The following is a 22,789-nucleotide window of genomic DNA, read 5'->3' as shown; positions in this document are numbered from 1 at the left end:
CAGAAACTAAAAGTAAACATGGATTTTAACATTTAAGTGTAATTCCGCCCCCTGCGGGCAGTTTACAACACCATCTAAGGCTCTTAAAGCCAGAAGTTGTGATGTTACTCTTAGAAGATCTTTAGGATAATTAGCTCATCAGTTAACTATGTTTACAAAGAGAATAAACTAAAATACCTTTGGTAGAATATACAGTGAGTATATGTTGGTTTTCATTTTTGTTTTTTTTGTTTGTTTTTTTCATTTATTGAAAGACGCAAAAGTTCTAAAATGACAAATACGACACAGTTAGAATGGATCTAAATAAATAACTGAAAAACCGCAATTGTTAAATGAACTCAGAATCCTTAAAAGGTATGTTGGTGCATCACCAAGCCCCAAGTTGGTAAACCCCCGGGAACACCTCTCAAAGTCAGAATTCCTGGTTTGCAAGTTCCCGACCAGTGCTAATCTCAAAATCTAGTCTGGCGGCATCTTAAGTCCAAATTTATTAAAGGTACAGATAAAAATTAGTTATTCATGCAAGGTTTATACTCAGTAGTGTACCACCTCTATCAGTGAATATGTTGCTAGCACGTTCAGATTAACAGCCTTTGTTAAGAAATGTAGTTTTCTTCCTACAGGACTGATAAGCTAATGGCTAGTTTGATCAGCACCAATAGAAAAGTGAGTTGTTGCTGCATTATTAGAGCTCTTACCTCCAGACTCTCGTAAAGGTTCGTCTGATCTTACTTTCAAAACCTTTAGGTTCCACAGTAAACATCACTGCCGTTTACCAAACTCATCTAAGAACACAAATATGAGCAGAACCTTGTTTACAGCAAAAACATTCAATTAAACCCGGTCCTGTAGGCATGCCAGGCCTGCAGGGGGCATTAGTTCCTCAAATCATCAATGTCTTTGCCGAAAACCATTTCTTGGATGTGGAATAACTTGGTGGAGGACCAACACTGTCCTTGTCATTGTCCTTCGCCTGGTCTTCTACACTGAGTGGTGAAGGAGTTTGCAAAAACAGGCAAGCGAGTATAAACACGTGTCGCACTGATGATGTCAGAGCATTTTCGTCATGGGCAGGGACGTAGCGAAACATAAAACCCCAGTTGTTTACGTCCACAAGTAAACGCTGACAATTGAGCATTTGCAAATCCCCTCCTTTGGTCAGACATTTTGAAAGAATAATTTTTGGTGCTGTTTATCTTCATGTGGGTCACAAACCAAACCTTAGAAAAATATATTTTGTTTTGTGGACTGGGATACCTGGCTACTTGTGAACAGGGTCTAAATGTGGCCCTTCCAGGTCATCTCATCTGAGGGGTCGGTTTTAATTCATACGTTTGAAATTAAGGTTTTTAAGATGGCAGTAATTTGATTTGGTCTTCGCTACACTTATATACTACTTATATACTACTAATACTGCTCTCCATTAGTTATGATTTAAACTTTTACACACAAACACTCTTCAAAAGGGCAGAAATATCCCTTTAACTAAAACAACATACCTCTAAGAGACTTTTGCAGCACTGTTTAATCCCCTCCTTTGGCTGACCCCATGCCTCCTAAAGGTGTGAATTAAATCTACATCCAGATTTTGCTCAAAGCTAATTAAACATCAGTGTGTTAGTGGGCGTGTCCAGCTGCAGCACCTCTCCCTACCTGCACCAGCAAGGACACGGTTGGTTGGTTAATGTTTGCATCTCTTGGATTCATGTGGTGGAAAGCTGTTGGGCAGACACACCGTGTGCAGCCTGGCCCTGACAGTAATCGGTCGATGAATAATGAACACACACGCGCGTGCACACACACACACACACACACACCAACCTGCCTTTGGCAGCTGGTTCGAATCTTTGTTTGTGCGCTAACTCTATCATTCGACTGCAGCTGCATGCCTGCCTGTAGCAATTATTTCCCTGCTAAATAAGAGCCAGCTCCAGGAAGGCGGAGAGAGAGCGAGAGAGAGAGAGAGAGAGAGAGAGAGAGAGGGCGAGAGAGAGACATTATTAAGTGATTATCTTACTCAAAGGATAGCCGCAAGAAGCGTTGTGAGTGTACGCTGAGGCATACATGCTGTTTGAACTGAGAGTAATATAAACCAGCTCAGAGGCTATAATATGAGGCTATAGGAGTACACACACACACACACACACACACACACACACACACACACACACACACACACACAGAGTTTTGCTTGCCCTTTCTACCTCCACACTCTGCATAAACCTCATTTCTCTGTTTCAGACATGTGGTCGGTTCTCAGTATTTATCCTCCCGTGTGACCCAGTCTCTCCTGCAGATCCTCAAAGGCTCTGTTGTGTTGTGCATTCCTTTCACACACTTGTAGCCTCCATTCATAGACCTATAAACACTCACTAAAGCCATTGGTGCCCGTGGACTTTCCCCCCGCAGACTTTTTCACGGTTAATTTGCTGTTCAATAGGTCGGGAGGAGAAGCCCACAACAAGCGCGCAGAATCGGTCTCGAATGAAGAGTCATGTGGCACCAGGATAGCCTTGTTGTGTGTTTCCCAGACAGATGTGACTCCTGTGATCTGCTGGGTCTACAGAACCACGAGTGAAGCTGCTGCAAAGTCAACAACGGCTTTGTTGTTGCAGTCTGAAGCAGCTGTGTGTTTGTCAGGAAACACTTAACTTATTTGTCATTCAGTTGAAAGGTTTGGCATTTAAATTAATAGTTATGGATCTTCTTGGAAGATGTTTAGTCATCGGGAAGGCTCACTAATGAGCTTCAGAGTTAACCTTGTGTGTCTTAGCTGATGTTCCAAGTCTGATGTTCCTGCTACATCACTGTTAATGTTTCTAGGTACATCAAGCTCCCCTTTAATATAAAGAAACCTCAGTACTATGGTGAAAATCGGTTTGAATGGCCAATATAGTCTTTGTGGGGTGCTGGCAAGCTCTTTAGATGTGTACTAAGAACGCAATGGGCTCCCCGTAGCAGGATAGCATGTGAGATGGATAATTGTTTAGAGCATACTTTTGTCGTAAGGTCTAGGGCCTTGGAGATAGGGTGAGTAGCCAGCTGTGGTAGCTGGTCAGGAAACCTCCTAGGGGAGGTGTTTCAGGTATGGTGTTTCAGGTATGTTCTGTTGGTAGGAGGCTGACCCAACACACACTAGAGGGTTTATATCCCCACATTATCCAAGGAATGCTTTTGGCTGAAAATGAACAAAGTCTGGGTGGTTTGCAGTCATAGAAGTTTCTGGATGTAGGATATGGGTTTGTTCGGCCATCGCATTCATGCTAGCATGATTTCACGATATACCTGCATCTTTTTTTTAACTCATATGGCAAAGCTGGGGTATGGTGTGAAGAGTAATGTACACGGTCGACCATGAGGAAACTTGCAGCTGAGGTATAGAGAGTGCATGAACCAAAGATTAAAGGAAGGTTGATCTAACTAATGGGACGGTATAGCAACGATCGTCATCCAGTGTTAATGGGACTACATGTCATTGATTTTTGATTTTGCTTTGGTTTTCATTGCTTTTCTCTGATAATTGTTTTCAACCCAGTCTGACAATCCACGCTGTGTTTGGTCTGCACACGTTTGGCTTCACAAGTCCATCGTCCAAACCTCGACCCAAGCTACGAGCTTTTAAATTTAGCAGATTTAGAAACTTTTGATGACCAGTTTCGATCCAGTTTTAAACGAACATCTGATTGAATGCTTTACCAGGATATGATTAAACCAGATAGTTGTAGTTATGATCAGGTAGACAGGGAACTATTAGACAAAAATGCTTCTATGTGGTCCATCTGACAGCAAGTCTTGATTTAGATGCTAGTTTGCCCAGAAGTGTAATCGTTATACAGTATCTATCTTCAGTGATGTCACCTGCCATCAGCAGGACATTTAAAGTGACCAGATTCTCTCTTCTTCTTGCCAGATTGATGACATTACATTTTATCTCTCTTTGTCCTGGTTCCTCCTCTTATAGGCTCTGGGATTTCCTGGTGATGACCTCCCTGCTGTTTCCTGGTGACACTCACACTGCAATGAAGGATCTCTCCTCTTCCTCCTCGCCTCTCACCTCCCTACTTCACTACCCTTCTTCCAAGCCCTCCGTCGTGCCCTTTTCACCATCGGCTGGTTCCACCTCAATGCCTGGAGTTTCATTGTCATCTGCGCCAATCTCCAAACCTCAGCCGTTCTGCCTGCAGACGGGACCGCACCTCATTGCCAGCATGCAGCTGCAAAAGCTCAACTCTCACTACCAGAACCTTGCCGGCGCCTCTGCTGGGCACCCAGCAGCCGGCGCACCTCAAAAGAGCTTCTCACCTCTGGGTACGGGTAACCAGCTGCTGGGGCCGCCTGGAGGCCACGGAGCCGGGAACATGGGTGTTGGAATCAGCATGGTGAGCCAAGGCTCTGGCCCCAGCGGGATTATTGACTTTGACCCTGTGGATGAGGAGGTTCTCATGTCTCTGGTGGTTGAGCTGGGTTTGGACCGAGCTAACGAGCTACCAGAGCTCTGGCTGGGACAGAACGAGTTTGATTTCATGTCGGATGTGTCGGCTGGATGCTGACCTCTCACCCCCCCCCCCCCCCCCCCAAAAAAAAAAAACGGATCAGAAACATCCAGATGGAGTTAATCAACAAGGAGAAATGGTTTCTCTTATTGCTTTTTTTTCTTTGGTTGATGCTGAGAAAGCCAAAGTGATCCAGAGATTTGAGGCATATTCTTGTTTCTGATTTGCTTTACACTCCAAACATGGACAGGAAGGTTCACAGAAAGGACAGCTTGCTTCTTCTTTTTGTTGGTTTTCATGTATTCTGTCTTTGCAGTGATCAAACCAGTTATGGCATCACTCTTTTGTTTCCTTGAAAAGACATAAATAGGGAAGAATTAGCAGTTTGTTCCATCAGTCCTCCGTCCTCCGTCGCTCCAGTGCTGAGGCTTAATGAAAACACGTTGAGTGATGTACGGAGGGCTGAGTGAGACATTTGAGCCAACCTGAAGCGAAACTCTACAGACGAGTAAGGAGCACCTGTTGGACTTGGATTCCCTCTTTTCTCAGAGCTGTCTTCTGTTGATCAATCAGGAAAGGAAAAAGAAAATCTGAACCGCAACCTAAGGAGAGCACTTGAAATAGGATGACAAACACTTCCTGTTTTCTTAGCAGACACTATTAGCCTCGGGTCTCATGGGAAACAGCCTTCTGTCTTCCGGCTTTACAAAGATCTGATTGTCAGAGAACTGGTTATCTTACTTCTCTCTTTCTTTTTTTTTTTGGTTGAATTTAGTTTGACCAGTTGTGTTCGTGTTACCTAAGCCAGTGGCTGATATCTATCAGGAGTCTGGCACAAGGAGCGCTTCTATGGCCGCTTCTACTTTTCTGAGAATATTGAATTAGGTTGAGGAAAGTGGAATCCTATAGGGCATGTCACATGGACGCGGTACGTTGTCTGGAGTAAAATGACTGAAGTATTTGGATCACACTAGTTGTGACTAAATGTACATGTTCTTATGAGCTGACACGTGCCAAAACTGACATCAGTGATCGTGGATGGCTTCCCTTCCAATGACGATGGAGATCTGCTAGCATTTATTGACTAAAGGTGTGTTTCCATTACGTAACCAAGAACCTTAACTCTAGTAACAATTTACAGTATTTTGCCTCATGGCTGATGGTCACTGGGAACGTTGGGGATCCTCAACCAGTAAGAAGGAAGCACCAAACAGAATGTTCCAGATGTTTTCTAAAGCACTACCTCCCTACCCAGGGCTGTTATTTTGGTTAAACTGGGTTAAATTTTTTCCCTGCTCATACATTTTAATTATGGCTACCCAGGTTCCTGCAAAATGTTCCTGAAGTGGTAACACGCCTCAAAAGTTTTTTTTTCTGCTCTGTCACTGAAATATTAATCTTCAAACCATTAGTAATCAGCCCAGATTGACCTAATTATCAGTGCCTGTTCTGTAGATGAAGTGTTTTGCTTTGTCATAACATGACCTGTAGGCTTCTGTTTGCTCACCTTTGACCCAAAAGCACACACTGTGGAGTCAACTTGCAGGTCGTACTAAAATCAGATAAAAATAAAGTGTTTATAAACTGTTGAACGCTAGTAGTTCTTTGTTGCTAGGATGCAAGATACAGCAGCTTCTGGCCATTCCTGTGGGTTGATATTGGCTTAAAGTGACCGTGTGTATTTTTTCTGGCAATAAAGGGCAGTAGATACATCATTGCAAGCAAGTATTATTTTTGTGTTCAAGTAAGACCTTACCAACAGATGGCCATTAGGGTCAAAAATCCTTAGGAGTGCAACCTCCAGCAAAATAACAAGAACATCAGATTTCCTTTCATCACTGGCAATTAGTGGAGGGTAAATGTGTAAAAGAACAACGTTCATTAATGCAGAAAAACTTGTAACCATTTGTTACAAATCAGTAAATGCATTCTGTCCTCACGGGCTTCCGTAGAAGGAAAATGGCATCCAATATGGCATCGCCCAGAGACTTAGACCTGCTCCCATGTATTTTCAAGAGCATCTGGCTGCAGACATCAGCTGGCGTCTACCGGAAATGACGTAACCGGAAAAACAAGCATCGGGTCATTACCTTCGCCGGAAGTCATTACCTTTGCAGGAAGTAGTACTCGAAAAACCCTACCGTGTTTGACAGTTCCGTGTAAAAACGGTACGGTCATTACTTTCACAGGAAGTAGTTTTTTTTTTAAACAAAACTTACCGGAAAAAGCTTTTTTTTAATTTTGGGTTTTTTTCCTCTTCAAATTTGGATGGACTGGCGATATTTATATATAATTACAACAAGAAAAGGCTCTAAAGTGAATTAAAAAAACAGATGGAAAAAATGAGAACACATTAAACTAAGACTTTTCAAGACGTGCAAACAAAATAGTACTTGCTAAATATTCAGTTTTATTGTTAAGCCCAAGATGAACTTTTGACCTACACCAATTGCTAAAGTACAGGACTCCCAGAAGCAGTGAAAAACATTTCAGCAACACTCCTCTCTCACCAGCAACAAAAATTGGTTACTAAATATCCATAACACTGTCCTATTGTGTATCACAGCAGCTCATTGCAACATAATTTAACTACTACAGCTGATAACTATTTAGCTAGTTAATATTTCTGTATTATTTTGAGTGAAAGACAATAAAACAAAAGAAACATTTCATTTCACAACCATTTTATTTTGTGTACAAATGAATTCTTTGAAGCATGGCTTTCTCAGCTGCATAACGATTCATCCCCTCTAATTTTTCCAACACTTTGATTGTCACCTGAAAAACATGCACACAAGAATGAAATCACACACTGTCAAATGTTTTCGAAAAGTAACTTTTATACCAATCACTGCTGAAGACAGCTTTGTACCTCTGGAACAAGGACATCAAACACCAAGTCCAGAAACTGGAACTCTCCCTTCATTATTAGTTCATTTATTCCTGAGCATGAACCAATCCGCTCTGTCAGCTCGTCAACCTATAAAACACGTTAACATAAAAATGAACAAAACATTCCTCTCAGCATTAGACATTTATTTACGATATATATATAAATATACACACACACATATATATACGTATACACATATATACACATATATACGTATATACATATACATATATATATATATATATATATATATATATATATATATATATATATATACGTATATACATATACATATATATATATATATATATATTTTTTTTTTTTATACATATACATACATACATACAAAAATGTTGTCTTATGCTGAGAGGAATGTTTTGTTTGTTGATAAATGAATAAATAAATAAATAATGGACCCAGGTGGCCCACTGGCCATGCATCGAGATAAATAAATGTGATGCAGCTTATTGTAAGTCAGTATACATTTACCTGTGCATCAGCAAAGTGGAACATCAGAGGCTTTAGTCTTTGCTTTAATTTAAGCGAGACACCGGGATTGTGCCACAGGTACATGCGCCCAGACTTCACTCTACCGCTGCAGAGATCCTTATACAACATCTGAGTAGAGACAAGAGTTAAAAATAAGCAACATTACCACAGAAAAGAAGGGACTGCATTATCCTATGTCCAATTTTAGAATCTTAATTTATTATAACTAAACATTACCTTGATTTCACCATCTGAAATCACTGCCTGGGTTCCACTTTTTAAAGCCTCGATTGTCCTGTAAGTTAGATAAATATACATCTTATTAGCAAATGAAGAATACAAGCACATGTAAGTAGTTTTGTCAGGGTCAGTTGAAGAAGTCCGATATTCATTTTAGATCTATATTTAAGGCCTCTAACTCCTGAATGATTCGCAGCTAAATGTGCTTAAATCCGGCAATATTTACATAAACCATACCCGATCAAAGCAGTCAGTCGATAAAACATCTATTTTTTGATAAGGTTATGATTATTCTGAAATAGAATCAGAAGGAGGGAGGCAATAATTACAGAATCGGCTACTATTTCAAAGTTATTGTACCTGTTGCAGGACACCTGATTTGTGCAACCACAGTTGAATGACCCAGCTCTGACAAATGGCTTTCCAGCACACTCTGTATGCAGCCAGCCTTTACAAATATTGCACTGTACCCATTCTACCAGCTTCTCTTCTGGATACAATAGTCTGTAGGTGACAATGCAATACAGATTTGGAAAACACAAATTTAACACTACAATTTATCTTTTGTAATATTTTTCCAAGAAGAACTGTGAAATGTGCTATATTACCCACCGCTGTCCTGTATTTTCAGATATCTGATAGACACAGGCAAGTATGGAATTTGCCATACACTGTCGTGGTGTTGTGTCTGATGGCTCCATCTTAGAATTTTTTTTTTTTGATATTTAAAAACTAAATAGTTAAGACATTCTGTAGCAACGAATGATGTAGCAATACATTTTTTTTTTCAAATTATGATAATCCTTTGGAAACAAACCTCAGCAGGCTCTTCAGCCTTTCGCTTCTTTAATTTGAAGACTGGGACATGGTGGCCAGCAAGGAATACTTTGCACTCTTCAGTCCAATGGGCAAACACTTTCCTGTAACTACAGCATGCACATAATCTATGTTAAATAACATGAATTAAAAATGCTTTCTTTGTTATTTAAATCCTACATACCTGTCAAGACTGTAGTTCTCCAGCAACAGCAAACACCACCACTTCCGCAACAAAGGCATGTCAAGCTGCAAGATTATTTTTGTAAGTTACACTCAAATTGTACATTCTGCTACCTACATGGTTTATGGTAAATGGCCTGTATTTGGATAGTGCCTTCTTAGGGTACTACAATCTCCCAAGGTGTTTCACAACACAATCAGTCATTCACCCATTCACACACACACACACACACACACACACACACACACACACACATTCACACGCTGTTGGTGATGAGCTATGATGTAGCCACAGCTGCCCTGGGGCGCACTGACGGAGGCGAGGCTGCCGAGCACAGGCGCCACCGGTCCCTCCGACCACCACCAGCAGGAAAGGCGGTTTAAATGTCTTGCCCAAGGACACAACAGTAGAATTCTCTGGTTGGAGCCATGATCGAACCTGCAACCTTCTGATTAACGGATAACCCGCTCTACCTCATGAGCTACTGCTGCTGGTTTATTAAAAAAAACTATTTTAACCATCAGACAGACACTTACTGTTGAGTAGTCAAATGGTGCATCAAAGGCAATGTACAGGACAGCCTACAAAAATAAATACAGTATTTTTACAATTTTTGAAATTGTCGGTATTCCAAGATGCTCATTGGAATTGATAAATCTTACCATCAACATAAATATGCCACAGTCATTGCCAAAGTCTTGTCTTGGAAGATCCTTATATTCGAATGGATGCAAATTAAATGGTTATTGTGCGAGTTTATCATGCCATCATAAAAAACTGTACACTGATTTTATTACCTTGATATCTTTGCCAGTTTTCTCTGTCCATTTCCCAGGATTTAGGTTCTGTGCAACATCCCTGATAATGTAAAATAGAAAAAAAAGCAAGCAACACAACTTTTAATTACACATGCAACAGCTTGGAAAAAGATAAATGTCATTTGAACGTGGCCGATTGAAGCAGAGGTCATTTGAACGTGACCGAATGAAAAAGAGGTCATTTGAACGTGACCGATTGAAGCAGAGGTCATTTGAACGTGACCGAATGAAGCAGAGGTCATTTGAACATGACCAAACTAACCACCACCAGCAGCAGGAAAAATTTGTAACCTCAAAATAGCCATGTACTGCAAAGCACCAAACCCGGACTCTGTCTTTGCATACAAAGAGTCCAGAAAGAGAATTTCTCTTTGCAACGGCTTTATCACCTATAGAAAACACACACTTCAATTTCAGCACATTAATTGACATCTGGAAAAAATTAATAATGGAAACTAAAATCATGTTTAGTGAGTGTATCGTTTATTTAGTTAAACAATTATAGTATGAATATGATTTTTACATAAAGAATAATAAGATACTCACACACAACAGAAAATGACCAGGTGTCCATAGAGGGATGAACACTGCATCTTTTAGATGACAGTCATTCTAAAATGTCACAAAATAATCAACTCCATGGTCTATAACATTTGTAGAGGTGACATAAATACTTACAGGTAGACTTGTCATGGGATCTACATCTGGTGACAACCACGTTGGAGTAACATACAGATCACAAATAAAGATGTTCCGACCCTATAAAGCAGACAAAACCATGCTAAAAGCACAACCACATCAAACATAATGCTGAATGTCTAAAGAGCTTTACCTTGTATTTTGCCACTTCTTCAATTATCCCTAAACAGCCATTTCCAATCTGGGCAGGTCAAACAAACACATGCAGGGGGTTTGAAATTGAGAAAGTGCGTGCGCACACACACAATCTTCATATGAACAGACACAAGGCAATTTAAAAGTAACTCACAGTGGCTTCCATGTCCCTTTGCAAGCCCAAGCCTAAAAAATCAGTGCGAGTCAGACATGCCTTTGGGGTACGAACAATCAGCTCCTCCCCTGGTTTGTTGTGGTCAAGGACATACTGAAGCTGAAATAATAAATAAAAAGAAGTAAAAACACTGCAAGCCCTAAACATCATAAATGTTAATTAAACAAACAAAAACAGTCAAAGTACAACTTATCTTACCACTTCCTTTTGAGAAGGATGAATTGGAAATGCCCAGCATCCACGATTTGGATGGACAAACGTGGCTTTTGTCAGGTGTTCACAGTGACTCCCACACTGCATTGGTTGCGTATGTTCCTCTTGGGTTCCACACACATCTTCATGCTTCCTCTTCAAATCATCACTATTATCCAGGACTGTTTGGCAATCTGTCTTTGCCATGTTATCTAAAAAGTTATATGACAGGGAGGCGTAATATCGGTTCAATTTCAGACATTACGACTACTTACTCAACATGAAAGTAAGCCATTAGGAGTTGTTACGTACATAATGTATGTATGAAACTTATTTCAAAGTTTAAAAAGACAATAGACTCACCTGGGTCTCCTATGACAGCTTGGCCCTGGTCTGTGACTCTGAAATGCTCAAGATTTTGAATTTGGTGACCGCGCATCAGTTGCCGAAGTAATAGCTTACTGTTGCATTCATTGTTTCTGTGTTCAATCAAGTTTCTCATCAAAAAGATGTGTGTTGATGGTGCCATTCTGTTGAGGAAATAATTGTTTTTCCTCATCTCAGCAAATAGCTGCTCTGCAACCTGGCTGTTCACAGAACCCTGCAACTCAGGCACAAGGCCGATCTTTCTTAAGATGTCATGTGGATCTTTAGTATTAGCCTCATGGAACTTGTCATAAAGTGCATAGTGATGGTTCGATCCAGTTATGGGATGTCCTTGTTTGTCTGGGTTCCTTGCTTTTTCAGTCAACCATGGCAGGCACACTTTCAGTTTCCCTCTTGCTGCATCAGTCAAGTTTTCTTTTGTTGGGTCAGCTAGTTTACCCTCATTTGGATGAAAGCGAGGGTTTTCAGGTGTCCTTAAGTTAGTGTGTGATGCCAGGCCACGTGCAAAGTCATACAGACACACATTTGGGAAATGCTTCCATGAGAGAAGGATATCTGCAAAGTCTCTGGGGCTTTCAGCTCTCAGATTAAATTTTAAACTGTACACAATGCCATGTGGACATAACACAACAGACCATCCACCTGGTGGGAAAGAAAGAAAGAAGCAAGCAATTTTAGAGTTATTATTCCAATACACAACATTTGGAATTGTCACTATTCCAGTGCTCCAATTTCAAGTGAAAACTAACCAGAGGCACCCCATATTGACTGGAAGACTTTGTCATAGGTCTGTCTGCTCTGCATTTTCTCCCTCAGCCTTTTAATCAGATCCAGGCGAGATCCCTTGGTGTCAACTTTGCATGTTTCACAAAGTTTTCTTACAGTAGAAACCTTTAAAGAAGTTATTCAGAAATACTATTTTGAACAAAAAATTTTTAAGGTACGTCAATGCAATCCTTTGACTGTAATTTAATAAATGCTACATTCTGTTTCAGCACAGTAACTTCACACAATTTTTAGAGAATTTTCTTGAACAGTCAACAGTGATATAATCAGTGATTAATATTATCAATGCTAATATTAGCAACAAAAATACCTTCTGTTTCAGCAACTCATCAAAGAGACGGTCCTCTGTTACATTGCTCAGCTCTGGGTCTGAAACTGATTTCTCCAATGGAATCTTTTTGTATTCGGTGTTCAACACACAGTCAGATTTGCGAGTTTGTTTTCCAATCCACGGTGCCCAGTTCTCGTAAGATGGGCAAACCACAAATGGATTTGTTGACGATTCTGTTTCAGAATATAAGACATTTACAAAAACATAACATTGAACTAGAAGCATTTCAGTAATATCAAAAAATAAACATCGACTAATTAATATGCTTACTTGGGAAAAAAGCTCTGCTGATCATGTCGAGATGTACCGCATCCCAGAAATCCTCAATATTGTGTACACCATCAAAATCTTCAGAGGGTACTTTCAGCTCACTCACTACAGTGAAAATTATGACCAAAATCACATATGGAAGTCTTCTTTGATAGCACAACACAAACACCTTAACTTACCTGCCATGCTGAAGACCCCTTTTCTGTGGAGGTCCATAATGACCACAGCTGGAGAAAACCCACAGTTCACACATGCATATTTGTATTCTGTATTGTTTAGTGCCTCAAAGTGACAATACGCCCGGAAGATGATGTCTGTAGGAGGGTATTTCTTCCCATGCATTTTCTCCAAAGACGTAACAGAGGTGGACACTGATACATGACTCTGAAGTGAATAAAATAAGTAACTTTATATTACACCAAAGAAATACATTTTTATTGTAACTATTCTTTTAAAGAGCAAGTCACCTCCTATCAGTCTTACTCAACTCCCACTTCCTGTTTGAAAAATGCAACAAATGCTGTTGCCTGGCAGACCGAGGGCAGAGCCTCTAACAAATACACACACAGGCTCACAACAACATTGTGACATCATAATTTACCAGCTAACATCATAGGGTATCTTCTTAGCCAATAACTATGGCAGATTTAAATTCAAATGTAGTGCAGAATTTTTACCTGAAGAGGGTGCAACACTGACAGTTTTAGGCAGAATATCTAAATTTTAACTAAGATGCACTAAAGTGCCCAATTATTGATTATGCATGTCTACAGCACGATTGCACACTCATTTATATAGTTTATCAGCAAAATAAAGGTGACTTAGGGGTGACTTGCTCTTTAAGTTATGGCTTTGTTACCTGTAGATTATGCCGCAGATAATGACAGAGTTCAAGAGTCAGGATGACTTTATCATTAAAGTTGTGGAGGCCATCCTGCCATTCTTGGTAGCGGTACACAACGTTACATTCACTGCATCTTTTATTGTAAGTTGAGATATCTGTACATGACATATCAATTAGAGGTAAGAAAAAACAATAGCATATATTATGGCATAAAATTATGTACAGGAGGAGTGTAAAATATATATATATATTACTTACCTTCTCTGACTCCTCTCATTCCAACAATTGTGGCTGTTTCCATTACCAGGTAGACATCACTCAGGGGAGGGCTACTTGAACAGAGCTGGCAACATGTTTCAGCAGGAAAGAGCTTTTCAGGGTAATCACTTGGACCTTCTACAACTTTTGTATGATCCATTATTTTTGCTGGGATCTTCTTCTTCTCGTAAATATACCTCACACTTCTTTCAAGATCTTCAGTGGAGTAACAATCCAGAATGATTGACATCTCCGAAGTTTCCCTTGTGGATGTAGAAGTCATGAAGAGATGTTTTCTTGTCTGGAAAAGGTGCCATTTAGCTATACCCTTGTGTGGACATGATGTACGAGGTTTAGAACAAGGGCAGTGCCAGGTGTTGTTTTCAGTGTTATATGTGACAATTACTCTGCCAAGTAAACTGTAGTAATGCATTTTTGGTTCGTGAACTGACATGCAGATGTGTCTTTGAGACCCTCCCAGTTCCACCAATACTGAAAGTGGCACACATGCTCCCTGTGCCACTTTTTGCCGGCTTTTGCAGTTCTCCACCATGGCAGCACCAAAGAAATGTGCAGACATCATCTCCTCAAGGACTTCCGTTTTAAGGATCTCTTCCTTTGCAGTCTTGCCACAATAATCCAATGACCTGATATGTTCGCACAGACAATGTGTAAGACCACTGCGCTGGGCAAGCAAGTGGAACTGTTTACACTCTTCAAGTTCACACTTTGTTTGCTGTTGATTGCCCCAGGTTTTACGCTGTACGTGTACTGGAGTAGAGAAACCATGTGAGGAGACTTTGCGGACAGCAAATATTCCATTCACTGGATCCACACATACATTTCTTAAATGGAATGACTCAGTAATGTCTTTTTTATATGTATGTTTTCTTTGTATATGTAAAGTTAGATTTTTTTGGTAGAGAACAAGTGCACAGTGTGGGCACTTAGCCATCTTTAAATTTTTAACCCGTGAAGCTTTGGCTGAAGAAAATATTTTGGATCCGTGTATTGGTGGTCTCTCTGGGGTGGACTCAGGCAATGATGTTAATTTCTCTGGGGTGAACAAAAGTTGTGTAGGTGATGGTGCACAATCACTGTTTTCCACAACCTCAGTCGAGTCACTAGATGTTAAAGCTAACAAACAGTAGTCATGGTCGTTCAGTGGTGGGGTCTCTGTGGTGGACTCAGGAAGTGATGCTGATTTCTTTGGGCTGAAAACACATTGTGGAGATGATGGTGCACAATCACTATTTGCCACAACCTCAGTAGAGTCACTAGATTTTAAACCTAGCAAACAGTAGTCATGGTCACGGAGCAGTGGCATCTCGCGGGTGGACTCAGGTTGTAGTGGTGGCCTCTCTGGGGTGAACAAAAGTTGTGTAGGTGATGGTGCACAATCACTGTTTTCCTCAACCTCAGTCGAGTCACTAGATGTTAAAGCTAACAAACAGTAGTCATGGTCGTTCAGTGGTGGAGTCTCTGGGGTGGACTCAGGCAGCGGTGGTGGCCTCTCTGGGGTGAACTCAGGAAGTGATGCTGATTTCTTTGGGGTGAAAACAAGTTGTGGAGATGATGGTGCACAATCACTATTTGCCACAACCTCAGTAGAGTGACTTGATTTTAAACCTAGCAAACAGTAGTCATGGTCAAGGAGCAGTGGCATCTCGCGGGTGGACTCAGGTTGTAGTGGTGGCCTCTCTGGGGTGAACTCAGGGGTGAACTCAGGAAGTGATGCTGATTTCTTTGGGGTGAAAACAAGTTGTGGAGTTGATGGTGCACAATCTCTATTTGCCACAACCTCAGTAGAGTGACTTGATTTTAAACCTAGCAAACAGTAGTCATGGTCACGGAGCAGTGGCATCTCACGGGTGGACTCAGGTTGTAGTGGTGGCATCTCTGTGGTGAACTCAGGAAGTGATGTTGACCTCTCTGCAGTGAACACAAGTTGTGGAGGTGATGGTGCACAATCACTATTTGCCATAAACTCAGTCGAGTCACTAAGTGTCAAAGCTAGCAATGTGTAGTCATTGTCGTGTAATGATGGCCTCTCTGGGGTGGACACAGACAGCATCGGGTTCCATTTTGGGGCCACTTCATTTAAAGTTGTTGTAGTGTTGCAAAGCTTCACATGGCGTTCCATTTGCTCCTTTTTCAGTAATGTTTTACAACAATATGGACAATGGTAATGAGCCAAACTTCTGCAGGGCATATTGCATCTGCAAATAATGTTTTCTGTAAGAAGAGAAAGAGAATTGTTTTAATTACTTAACAGAGCAACTATGTACAGCTTCAACACTTAAGTTAAAGTTCCATAGTCATCATCACACAGTAGCGAAATTCATCTACGCATTTGACCCATCCCCATGGAGGGGAGCAGTGAGCTGCAACTGTGGCCGCGCTCGGGAACTATTTGGTAGTTTAAAGCCGGGGCTTGGTGGGTCTAAAAGGCATGAACGGGCGGTGTAGTGTTCACATATAAATCCGAAGGACTTTCTCAGGAATGCAGAAATCCCCGAGCCGGTGGGCGGTACGCACAGGAAAGACCGAAGTGTCCTCCTTAATAAGATAAACAGAGGCAGGCATGAGCTGTGTTGCTTTTGGAGACCCTGAACAACATTATTTTATTTATTTGCTGTGTGTCCTCTCTTCCGGTCACTGACGAGGGATACACACACACACACACACACACACACACACACACACACACACACACACACACACACACACACACACACACACACACACACACACACACACACACACACACACACACAGCTCTCCTTCTTCTCCTGTTCCCACTGAGCGGCAGCTCCGTGCCACAGACAGAGAAGTTTACTCAACATCCTGCATGGAAATGAATGGCGCATGCGGGAACCCCCCACTGGCTCATTCTACTCGATAATCGGAGGCGATAGGCGTAATTTCAGCAGGCCAATCAGTCCGTAGTGTCCCAGTCTCACCACTGGGGAATAGGTCTGGGGAAAAAAAAAAAAGTCGCCTTGGAACGTATATTGTACCTGTGTCTGAAACCAAACTCCGGTACTGTACAGTTCCTTAAGGAGCCGTACCGACGCTAATGTGTAAGCGCCATAACCCCCCAATCCAACCCCTTAAAGCTGAGTGTCAAGCAGGGAGACATTGGGTCCCATTTTTAGGTTGTTGGTATGACCCGACCAGGAATTGAACCCCGATTTCCCAGTCCCAGGGTGGACACTCTACCACTAGACCACTGAGCTGGTGTAAATGAAAACAGATTAAAATTGCAAATGTATTTCAGTACCTCTATTTTACAACATGCAAAGAATTTTTTTTAATAGATGCCCAAATTTTTGAGGCATATGTACAAACTCTAACTACAAAACACAATTATCATAATCAGAAATGTACCTCCAAAATGCAATGCAGTGTTTATATGCCCTTCAAAGTGCAACTTTATCTTCTTCAGAGATGTTGGCTTTACTTTAGGACACAAGGGACAACCAAAATGTGTGCCAATGGCACATGCAGTCAGCTCCTTGCCCACATCAATCACGGAAATGTGCATCTGTGATAAAAAACCAAGTTTATATAGTTATTCATACATTTCTGAAGCAAAATAAATTCCTTTTTTTAGTTTTTATTTGTTATTACGTATTTTTTTCAGTCATTTAAACACAATAACTTAAAAATATTTAGAGATATTGAAAGCTAAGCTTGTGAAGAAAAAAAAAATTTCTGGGTGCACAGGAAAAGTTCCAGTGTGGACCAGATGCTGAAAAATAATTGCATAAATTTGTCTTTTTTAAGTTTCAAAAATCAGAGAAGTTGACAAATCACAAACTATTTTTATGCATTCTGCTACGAGCCTAGAATATTCTAGAACTGGTTTAAAGAGTGTATGTGTTGTAGTTTTTGAGCTAGAGCAGAATAAAAATGGTCAGAGAAGAGAAAAATTGGGTGTATTAGCCCTTTAGCCATTTCCCCGAATCGGAAGCTAACTTTAGCCCATAGCTTTAGCCTCGTATGAAAACTATTGAAACCACTTACAAATCTATGAAGATCTACGCTTTTTGATTTAAAAAAAAGGGTATTAATAACGTTTCAGTCAAGTCAGTATTAGAAATCATGGTCTTTATATCATATCTAAATTATATATAAAGTTAATAATATTAACTGTTTTAACAAACAGGGAGACCAGAAACATCGAATAGCTAAGTTAAAGCTAAGCTACAATTGCTGATAGCTTTATTGGTGTAGCTTTTGTGTTAGCTTGTGAACTCCCTGCATTAGTTTTAAGACTGTGTGTTAATATCGATACAATTAGCTATGAAACAAGGTGCCTTTGTAATAATTCTCTGGTAAAGCTTTAAATGCTATAGTGCCTACATTTAAGAACGGTTACAAAAATTAGTTAATGTCATCTTTACCTTTCCTCTTTGAAACCCGCCGAGTATGCTGAAACCGGTTGAAACCATCGACAACAAAAGCGGCCGCCAAAAAAAGACCAACTTCCGGCCGAGGTCTTTCGCTTGTCGATCTTCCGGTAAAAGCAATGACACGCCATCTTGTTCTCGCTAGAAAGTTCTTCCGGTGACACGCCAGCTGATGTCTGCAGCCAGGTCCTACTCTGTATTTTAAACCTGATTTTTATGGTTGTATGTTATGAAACCGCCAATATTGTTCAACAACTGGGTAACTTTTAATTCATTTGCAACAATATTTCAGTGGATATTTCCAGGGATTAATGGTAAAAACTTTACAAGGCAAGGACCAAAGTCATCCTTGAATGGCCACAAAAATGTGATTTTTATTGTTTTTTTTTTTTAGATGCAAACATTTCATAGTGTCTTTTCATTTGTACTGCTCAAAAATAAATGTTACATTATTAAATATCTGAACATAAAAATGTTACAAGCCGACCATCCACGTCAAAAGCCTGCTGGACACTATTCCAGAAAATTCAACAAATTCATTTGAGGGCGACACAAAATCATTTTTATTAGGGTCACAAATGGTCCTTAGGCCACAATTTGGACATGCCTAACCCAACATGAAAGGGAGAAATGGGTGCATCAGCACCTAACATTTTAAGTTCCATCCATGGTGTACAACAAGCAAAATTAGAAAAAAGCGTTTTTAGCCCCAGTGACTTGCAATCATTTTGTTGTGCTTCCAAGGACCCATGGTCCACAAGTAGATGGGCATGACGGCTCCCTATTGTGATAGCTATCAAACACCCCCTGCTGACTTTAGCTATTTAAGCTAGTGATATGCACTGTTAGCTAGCAGTAAAAACTAACCTGTTGCCAGAAGAGCCCTTAACCCAGTCAACAGTCGGGGCATCCTGTAGTGGGAATTTGGTCTCAGAACATTTAAGCCCCGTGAGAATATCAGCAGAACTAGTTGGTTTTGGCTCATCCTGCAAATGCTTTAATGAAATTGGATCTTCTGTTTGGAGAACTAGCTAGTGGCTTGCATTCTGTGAGCTTATTTGAAGCCACGGATACAGTTTCTCTGGAGCCCTCAGTTGTGACACAAAAGTTAGCTTCAGTGCTTTCCTTTGAAGACGTCTTGCAAGAGTTGGGTTGCACCAAAACACCTCTAAATCAGTGTCAGTGCCATGTGATACTGTTAAATCCTGTGGGTAAAGCTAACAGTTAAACCTTAAAGCACTATTATGTTTAAAACAAAGCCAAACTAAATGTTTAGCTGTGGTTTTCACTTCACACCTATCACACCGTAGTAGTTAGTTGACCTGTTTAAACTAGTATTTAATTAACTAGCATGAAGAGAAAACAGCTTAGCTTCAACTGGCCCATTATTTTTGTCACCCCCATTTATGTCCACATGTTTACATAAATTATGTCATAATTCTTGCAGCAATCAAGTTTAGAGCAGTGGGTTGGTAGCAGAGATCAATTACCATTGGTGTTTTTAGGTTTACCGACATTACTAATGAATAAAGAAACATACCAATGACACAAAAAGCAAGAACTAACAAAATATTTGTATTTACTACTACTGTTCAAACATTTTTTAGTAATTGTGAAATCAGATAACCTGTTATCGTTTTTAAGATTAAGTTCCTGGAGGTCATCTTCTAGACCCCTGATCTGGTGATTTTCAAACAAGGGTCTAAATCACCAGTTTGATCACCATCGATGCAGTGGAGCTGCGATTCGATGTTTGCCGATATCGCAAATTCAGTCACATCTCATTTGATCCAATTTAGGATCCACCGACTGATATGAAACAATATTACAAGTGACTGAACACAGTCATTATCCAAGGGAGACATTTTCCTCACAGACAAACCATGTGTTTGTTAAATTGTTATTCCATCCATTTTTAAAATCAATTTTAGATTGAAGAAAGAAAAAAGAAAGCAAACCATCTTTTATATAATGCCTTTCAGGGTAAAAATCATGAAGTGCTACACAAAAGAAAAAAATCTCGTCTCGTCTCGTCTCGTCTTCCTCCGCTTATCCGGGTCCGGGTCGCGGGGGCAGCATCCCAACTAGGGAGCTCCAGGCCGTCCTCTCCCCGGCCTTGTCCACCAGCTCCTCCGGCAGGACCCCAAGGCGTTCCCGGACCAGATTGGAGATGTAACTTCTCCAACGTGTCCTGGGTCGACCCGGGGGCCTTCTGCCGGCAGGACATGCCCGAAACACCTCCCCAGGGAGGCGTCCAGGAGGCATCCTGACCAGATGCCCAAACCACCTCAACTGGCTCCTTTCGATCCGGAGGAGCAGCGGTTCTACTCCGAGTCCCTCCCGAATGTCCGAGCTCCTCACCCTATCTCTAAGGCTGAGCCCGGCCACCCTACGGAGGAAACTCATTTCGGCCGCTTGTATCCGCGATCTCGTTCTTTCGGTCATTACCCAAAGCTCATGACCATAGGTGAGGATTGGGACGTAGATCGACCGGTAAATCGAGAGCCTGGCTTTCTGGCTCAGCTCCCTCTTCCCCACGACAGATCGGCTCAGCGTCCGCATCACTGCAGACGCCGAACCAATCCGCCTGTCGATCTCCCGATCCCTCCTACCCTCACTCGTGAACAAGACCCCGAGATACTTAAACTCCTCCACTTGAGGTAGGACCTCTCCCCCGACCCGGAGGTGGCAAGCCACCCTTTTCCGGTCGAGAACCATGGTCTCAGATTTGGAGGTGCTGATCCTCATCCCAGCCGCTTCACATTCGGCCGCGAACCTACCCAGCAAGAGCTGAAGGTCAGAGCTGGATGAAGCTAGGAGGACCACATCATCCGCAAAAAGCAGAGACGAGATTCTCCTGCCACCAAACTCGACACACTCCACACCACGGCTGCGTCTAGAAATTCTGTCCATAAATATGATGAACAGAACCGGTGACAAAGGGCAGCCCTGGCGGAGTCCAACCCTCACTGGGAACAGGTCCGACTTACTACCGGCTATGCGGACCAAACTCACGCTCCTCTGGTAAAGGGACTGAATGGCCCTTAACAGAAAGCCACCCACCCCATACTCCTGGAGCGTCCCCCACAGGGTGCCCCTGGGGACACGGTCATAAGCCTTCTCCAAATCCACAAAGCACATGTGGATTGGTTGGGCAAACTCCCATGCCCCCTCCATCACCCTTGCAAGGGTATAGAGCTGGTCCACAGTTCCACGGCCAGGACGAAAACCACATTGCTCCTCCTCTATCTGAGATTCAACTATCGATCGGACCCTCCTCTCCAGTACCTTGGAGTAGACCTTTCCAGGGAGGCTGAGGAGTGTGATCCCCCTATAGTTGGAACACACCCTCAGGTCACCCTTCTTAAAGATGGGGACCACCACCCCGGTCTGCCACTCCCTAGGAACTGCCCCCGATGACCACGCAATGTTGTAGAGACGTGTCAACCATGACAGCCCTACAACATCCATAGCCTTGAGATACCCAGGACGAACCTCATCCGCCCCCGGGGCTCTGCCGCTGTGTAGTTGTTTGACTACCTCAGCAACTTCTGCCCCAGAGATCGGACAGTCCATCCCCAGGCCTCCCAGCTCTGGTTCCTCCTCGGAATGCGCATTGGTGGGATTGAGGAGCTCCTCAAAGTATTCCTTCCACCGTCCGACTATAGCCTCAGTTGACGTCAGCAGCTCCCCATCCCCACTGTAAACAGTGTGAGCGAGTTGCTGCCTTCCTCTCCTGAGGCGCCGGACAGTTTGCCAGAACCTCTTTGGAGCCGATCGATAGTCTTTCTCCATGGCCTCACCAAACTCCTCCCACGCCCGAGATTTTGCCTCGGCAACTGCCACTGCTGCACCCCGCTTGGCTATCCGGTACCTGTCTGCTGCCTCCGGAGACCCACAGACCAGCCACGCCCTGTAGGCCTCCTTCTTCAGCCTGACGGCTCCCCGAACCTCTGGTGTCCACCAGCGGGTACGGGGGTTGCCACCACGACTGGCACCGGCCACCTTACGACCACAGCTAGCAACAGCCGCCTCGACAATCGCAGAGTGGAACAAGGCCCACTCGGACTCAATGTCCCCCACTGCTCTCGGGACGTGGTCAAAGCTCTGCCGGAGGTGGGAGTTGAAGACCGTCTTGACAGGTTCTTCTGCCAGCCGTTCCCAGCAGACCCTCACTATGCGTTTGGGTCTGCCAGGTCTACGCGGCATGTTCCCTTGCCATCTGATCCAACTCACCACCAGGTGGTGATCAGTTGACAGCTCCGCCCCTCTCTTCACTCGGGTGTCCAAAACATACGGTCGCAGGTCAGATGATACGACTACAAAATCTATCATCGACCTGTGACCTAGGCTGCCCTGGTACC

General features: G+C 42.2%; 2 protein-coding genes across 6 annotated transcripts in view; one reads left to right on the top strand and one right to left on the bottom strand.

The window, feature by feature from the left end:
- Positions 1-6,208, top strand: part of cited1 (Cbp/p300-interacting transactivator, with Glu/Asp-rich carboxy-terminal domain, 1) — an 8,433-nt gene extending 2,225 nt beyond the window's left edge. Inside the window, exon 2 of the mRNA XM_015946375.3 lies at positions 3,962-6,208. Within this exon, the coding sequence (XP_015801861.3) occupies positions 3,981-4,550 (570 nt within the window). The 5' untranslated portion in view covers positions 3,962-3,980 and the 3' untranslated portion in view covers positions 4,551-6,208. The remainder of the gene's footprint in view (positions 1-3,961) is intronic.
- A 952-nt stretch (positions 6,209-7,160) lies between these two features.
- LOC139061470 (uncharacterized) lies at positions 7,161-18,760 on the bottom strand. Of its 5 annotated transcripts, XM_070547989.1 has the most exons (26): positions 18,420-18,753; positions 17,401-17,557; positions 14,011-16,245; positions 13,768-13,907; positions 13,088-13,292; positions 12,909-13,013; positions 12,618-12,811; positions 12,271-12,412; positions 11,498-12,163; positions 11,141-11,346; positions 10,922-11,041; positions 10,766-10,813; positions 10,612-10,692; positions 10,480-10,545; positions 10,225-10,322; positions 9,913-9,973; positions 9,778-9,828; positions 9,652-9,696; positions 9,116-9,180; positions 8,933-9,041; positions 8,728-8,816; positions 8,476-8,619; positions 8,113-8,170; positions 7,876-8,004; positions 7,366-7,473; positions 7,161-7,271 (listed from the first exon to the last, which is right to left on the bottom strand). In XM_070547989.1, the coding sequence occupies exons 1-26, from the start codon at positions 18,465-18,467 to the stop codon at positions 7,179-7,181; spliced, it is 5,463 nt and encodes a 1,820-aa protein (XP_070404090.1). In that variant the 5' UTR covers positions 18,468-18,753; the 3' UTR covers positions 7,161-7,178. The 5 variants fall into 5 exon arrangements, 2 of the variants coding, with proteins under 2 accessions (XP_070404090.1, XP_070404091.1); XM_070547990.1 differs by lacking the exons at positions 7,161-7,271; positions 7,366-7,473; positions 8,476-8,619; positions 8,728-8,816 and having other exon boundaries at positions 18,420-18,760; XR_011519068.1 differs by lacking the exons at positions 7,161-7,271; positions 7,366-7,473; positions 7,876-8,004; positions 8,728-8,816 and having other exon boundaries at positions 18,420-18,760.
- Positions 18,761-22,789: the final 4,029 nt, after the last annotated feature.

Source organism: Nothobranchius furzeri, chromosome 2 (genome assembly GCF_043380555.1).
Source record: "Nothobranchius furzeri strain GRZ-AD chromosome 2, NfurGRZ-RIMD1, whole genome shotgun sequence".
NCBI lineage: Eukaryota > Metazoa > Chordata > Actinopteri > Cyprinodontiformes > Nothobranchiidae > Nothobranchius > Nothobranchius furzeri.
The sequence above is the reverse complement of the archived record's forward strand: the minus strand, read 5'-3'. Positions and strand labels throughout refer to the sequence as shown.

What these genes read in the sequence shown, in the direction of transcription:
- LOC139061470 (XM_070547989.1), bottom strand. Translation starts at nt 18,467, where the DNA reads ATGGTTTCAACCGGTTTCAGCATACTCGGCGGGTTTCAAAGAGGAAAG. An exon ending in ATCCCATGACAAGTCTACCT is followed by an intron (nt 10,546 to 10,611) that starts GTAAGTATTTAT and finishes GTGACATTTTAG; the next exon opens with AATGACTGTCATCTAAAAGA. An exon ending in CACCATTTGACTACTCAACA is followed by an intron (nt 9,181 to 9,651) that starts GTAAGTGTCTGT and finishes ATAATCTTGCAG; the next exon opens with CTTGACATGCCTTTGTTGCG.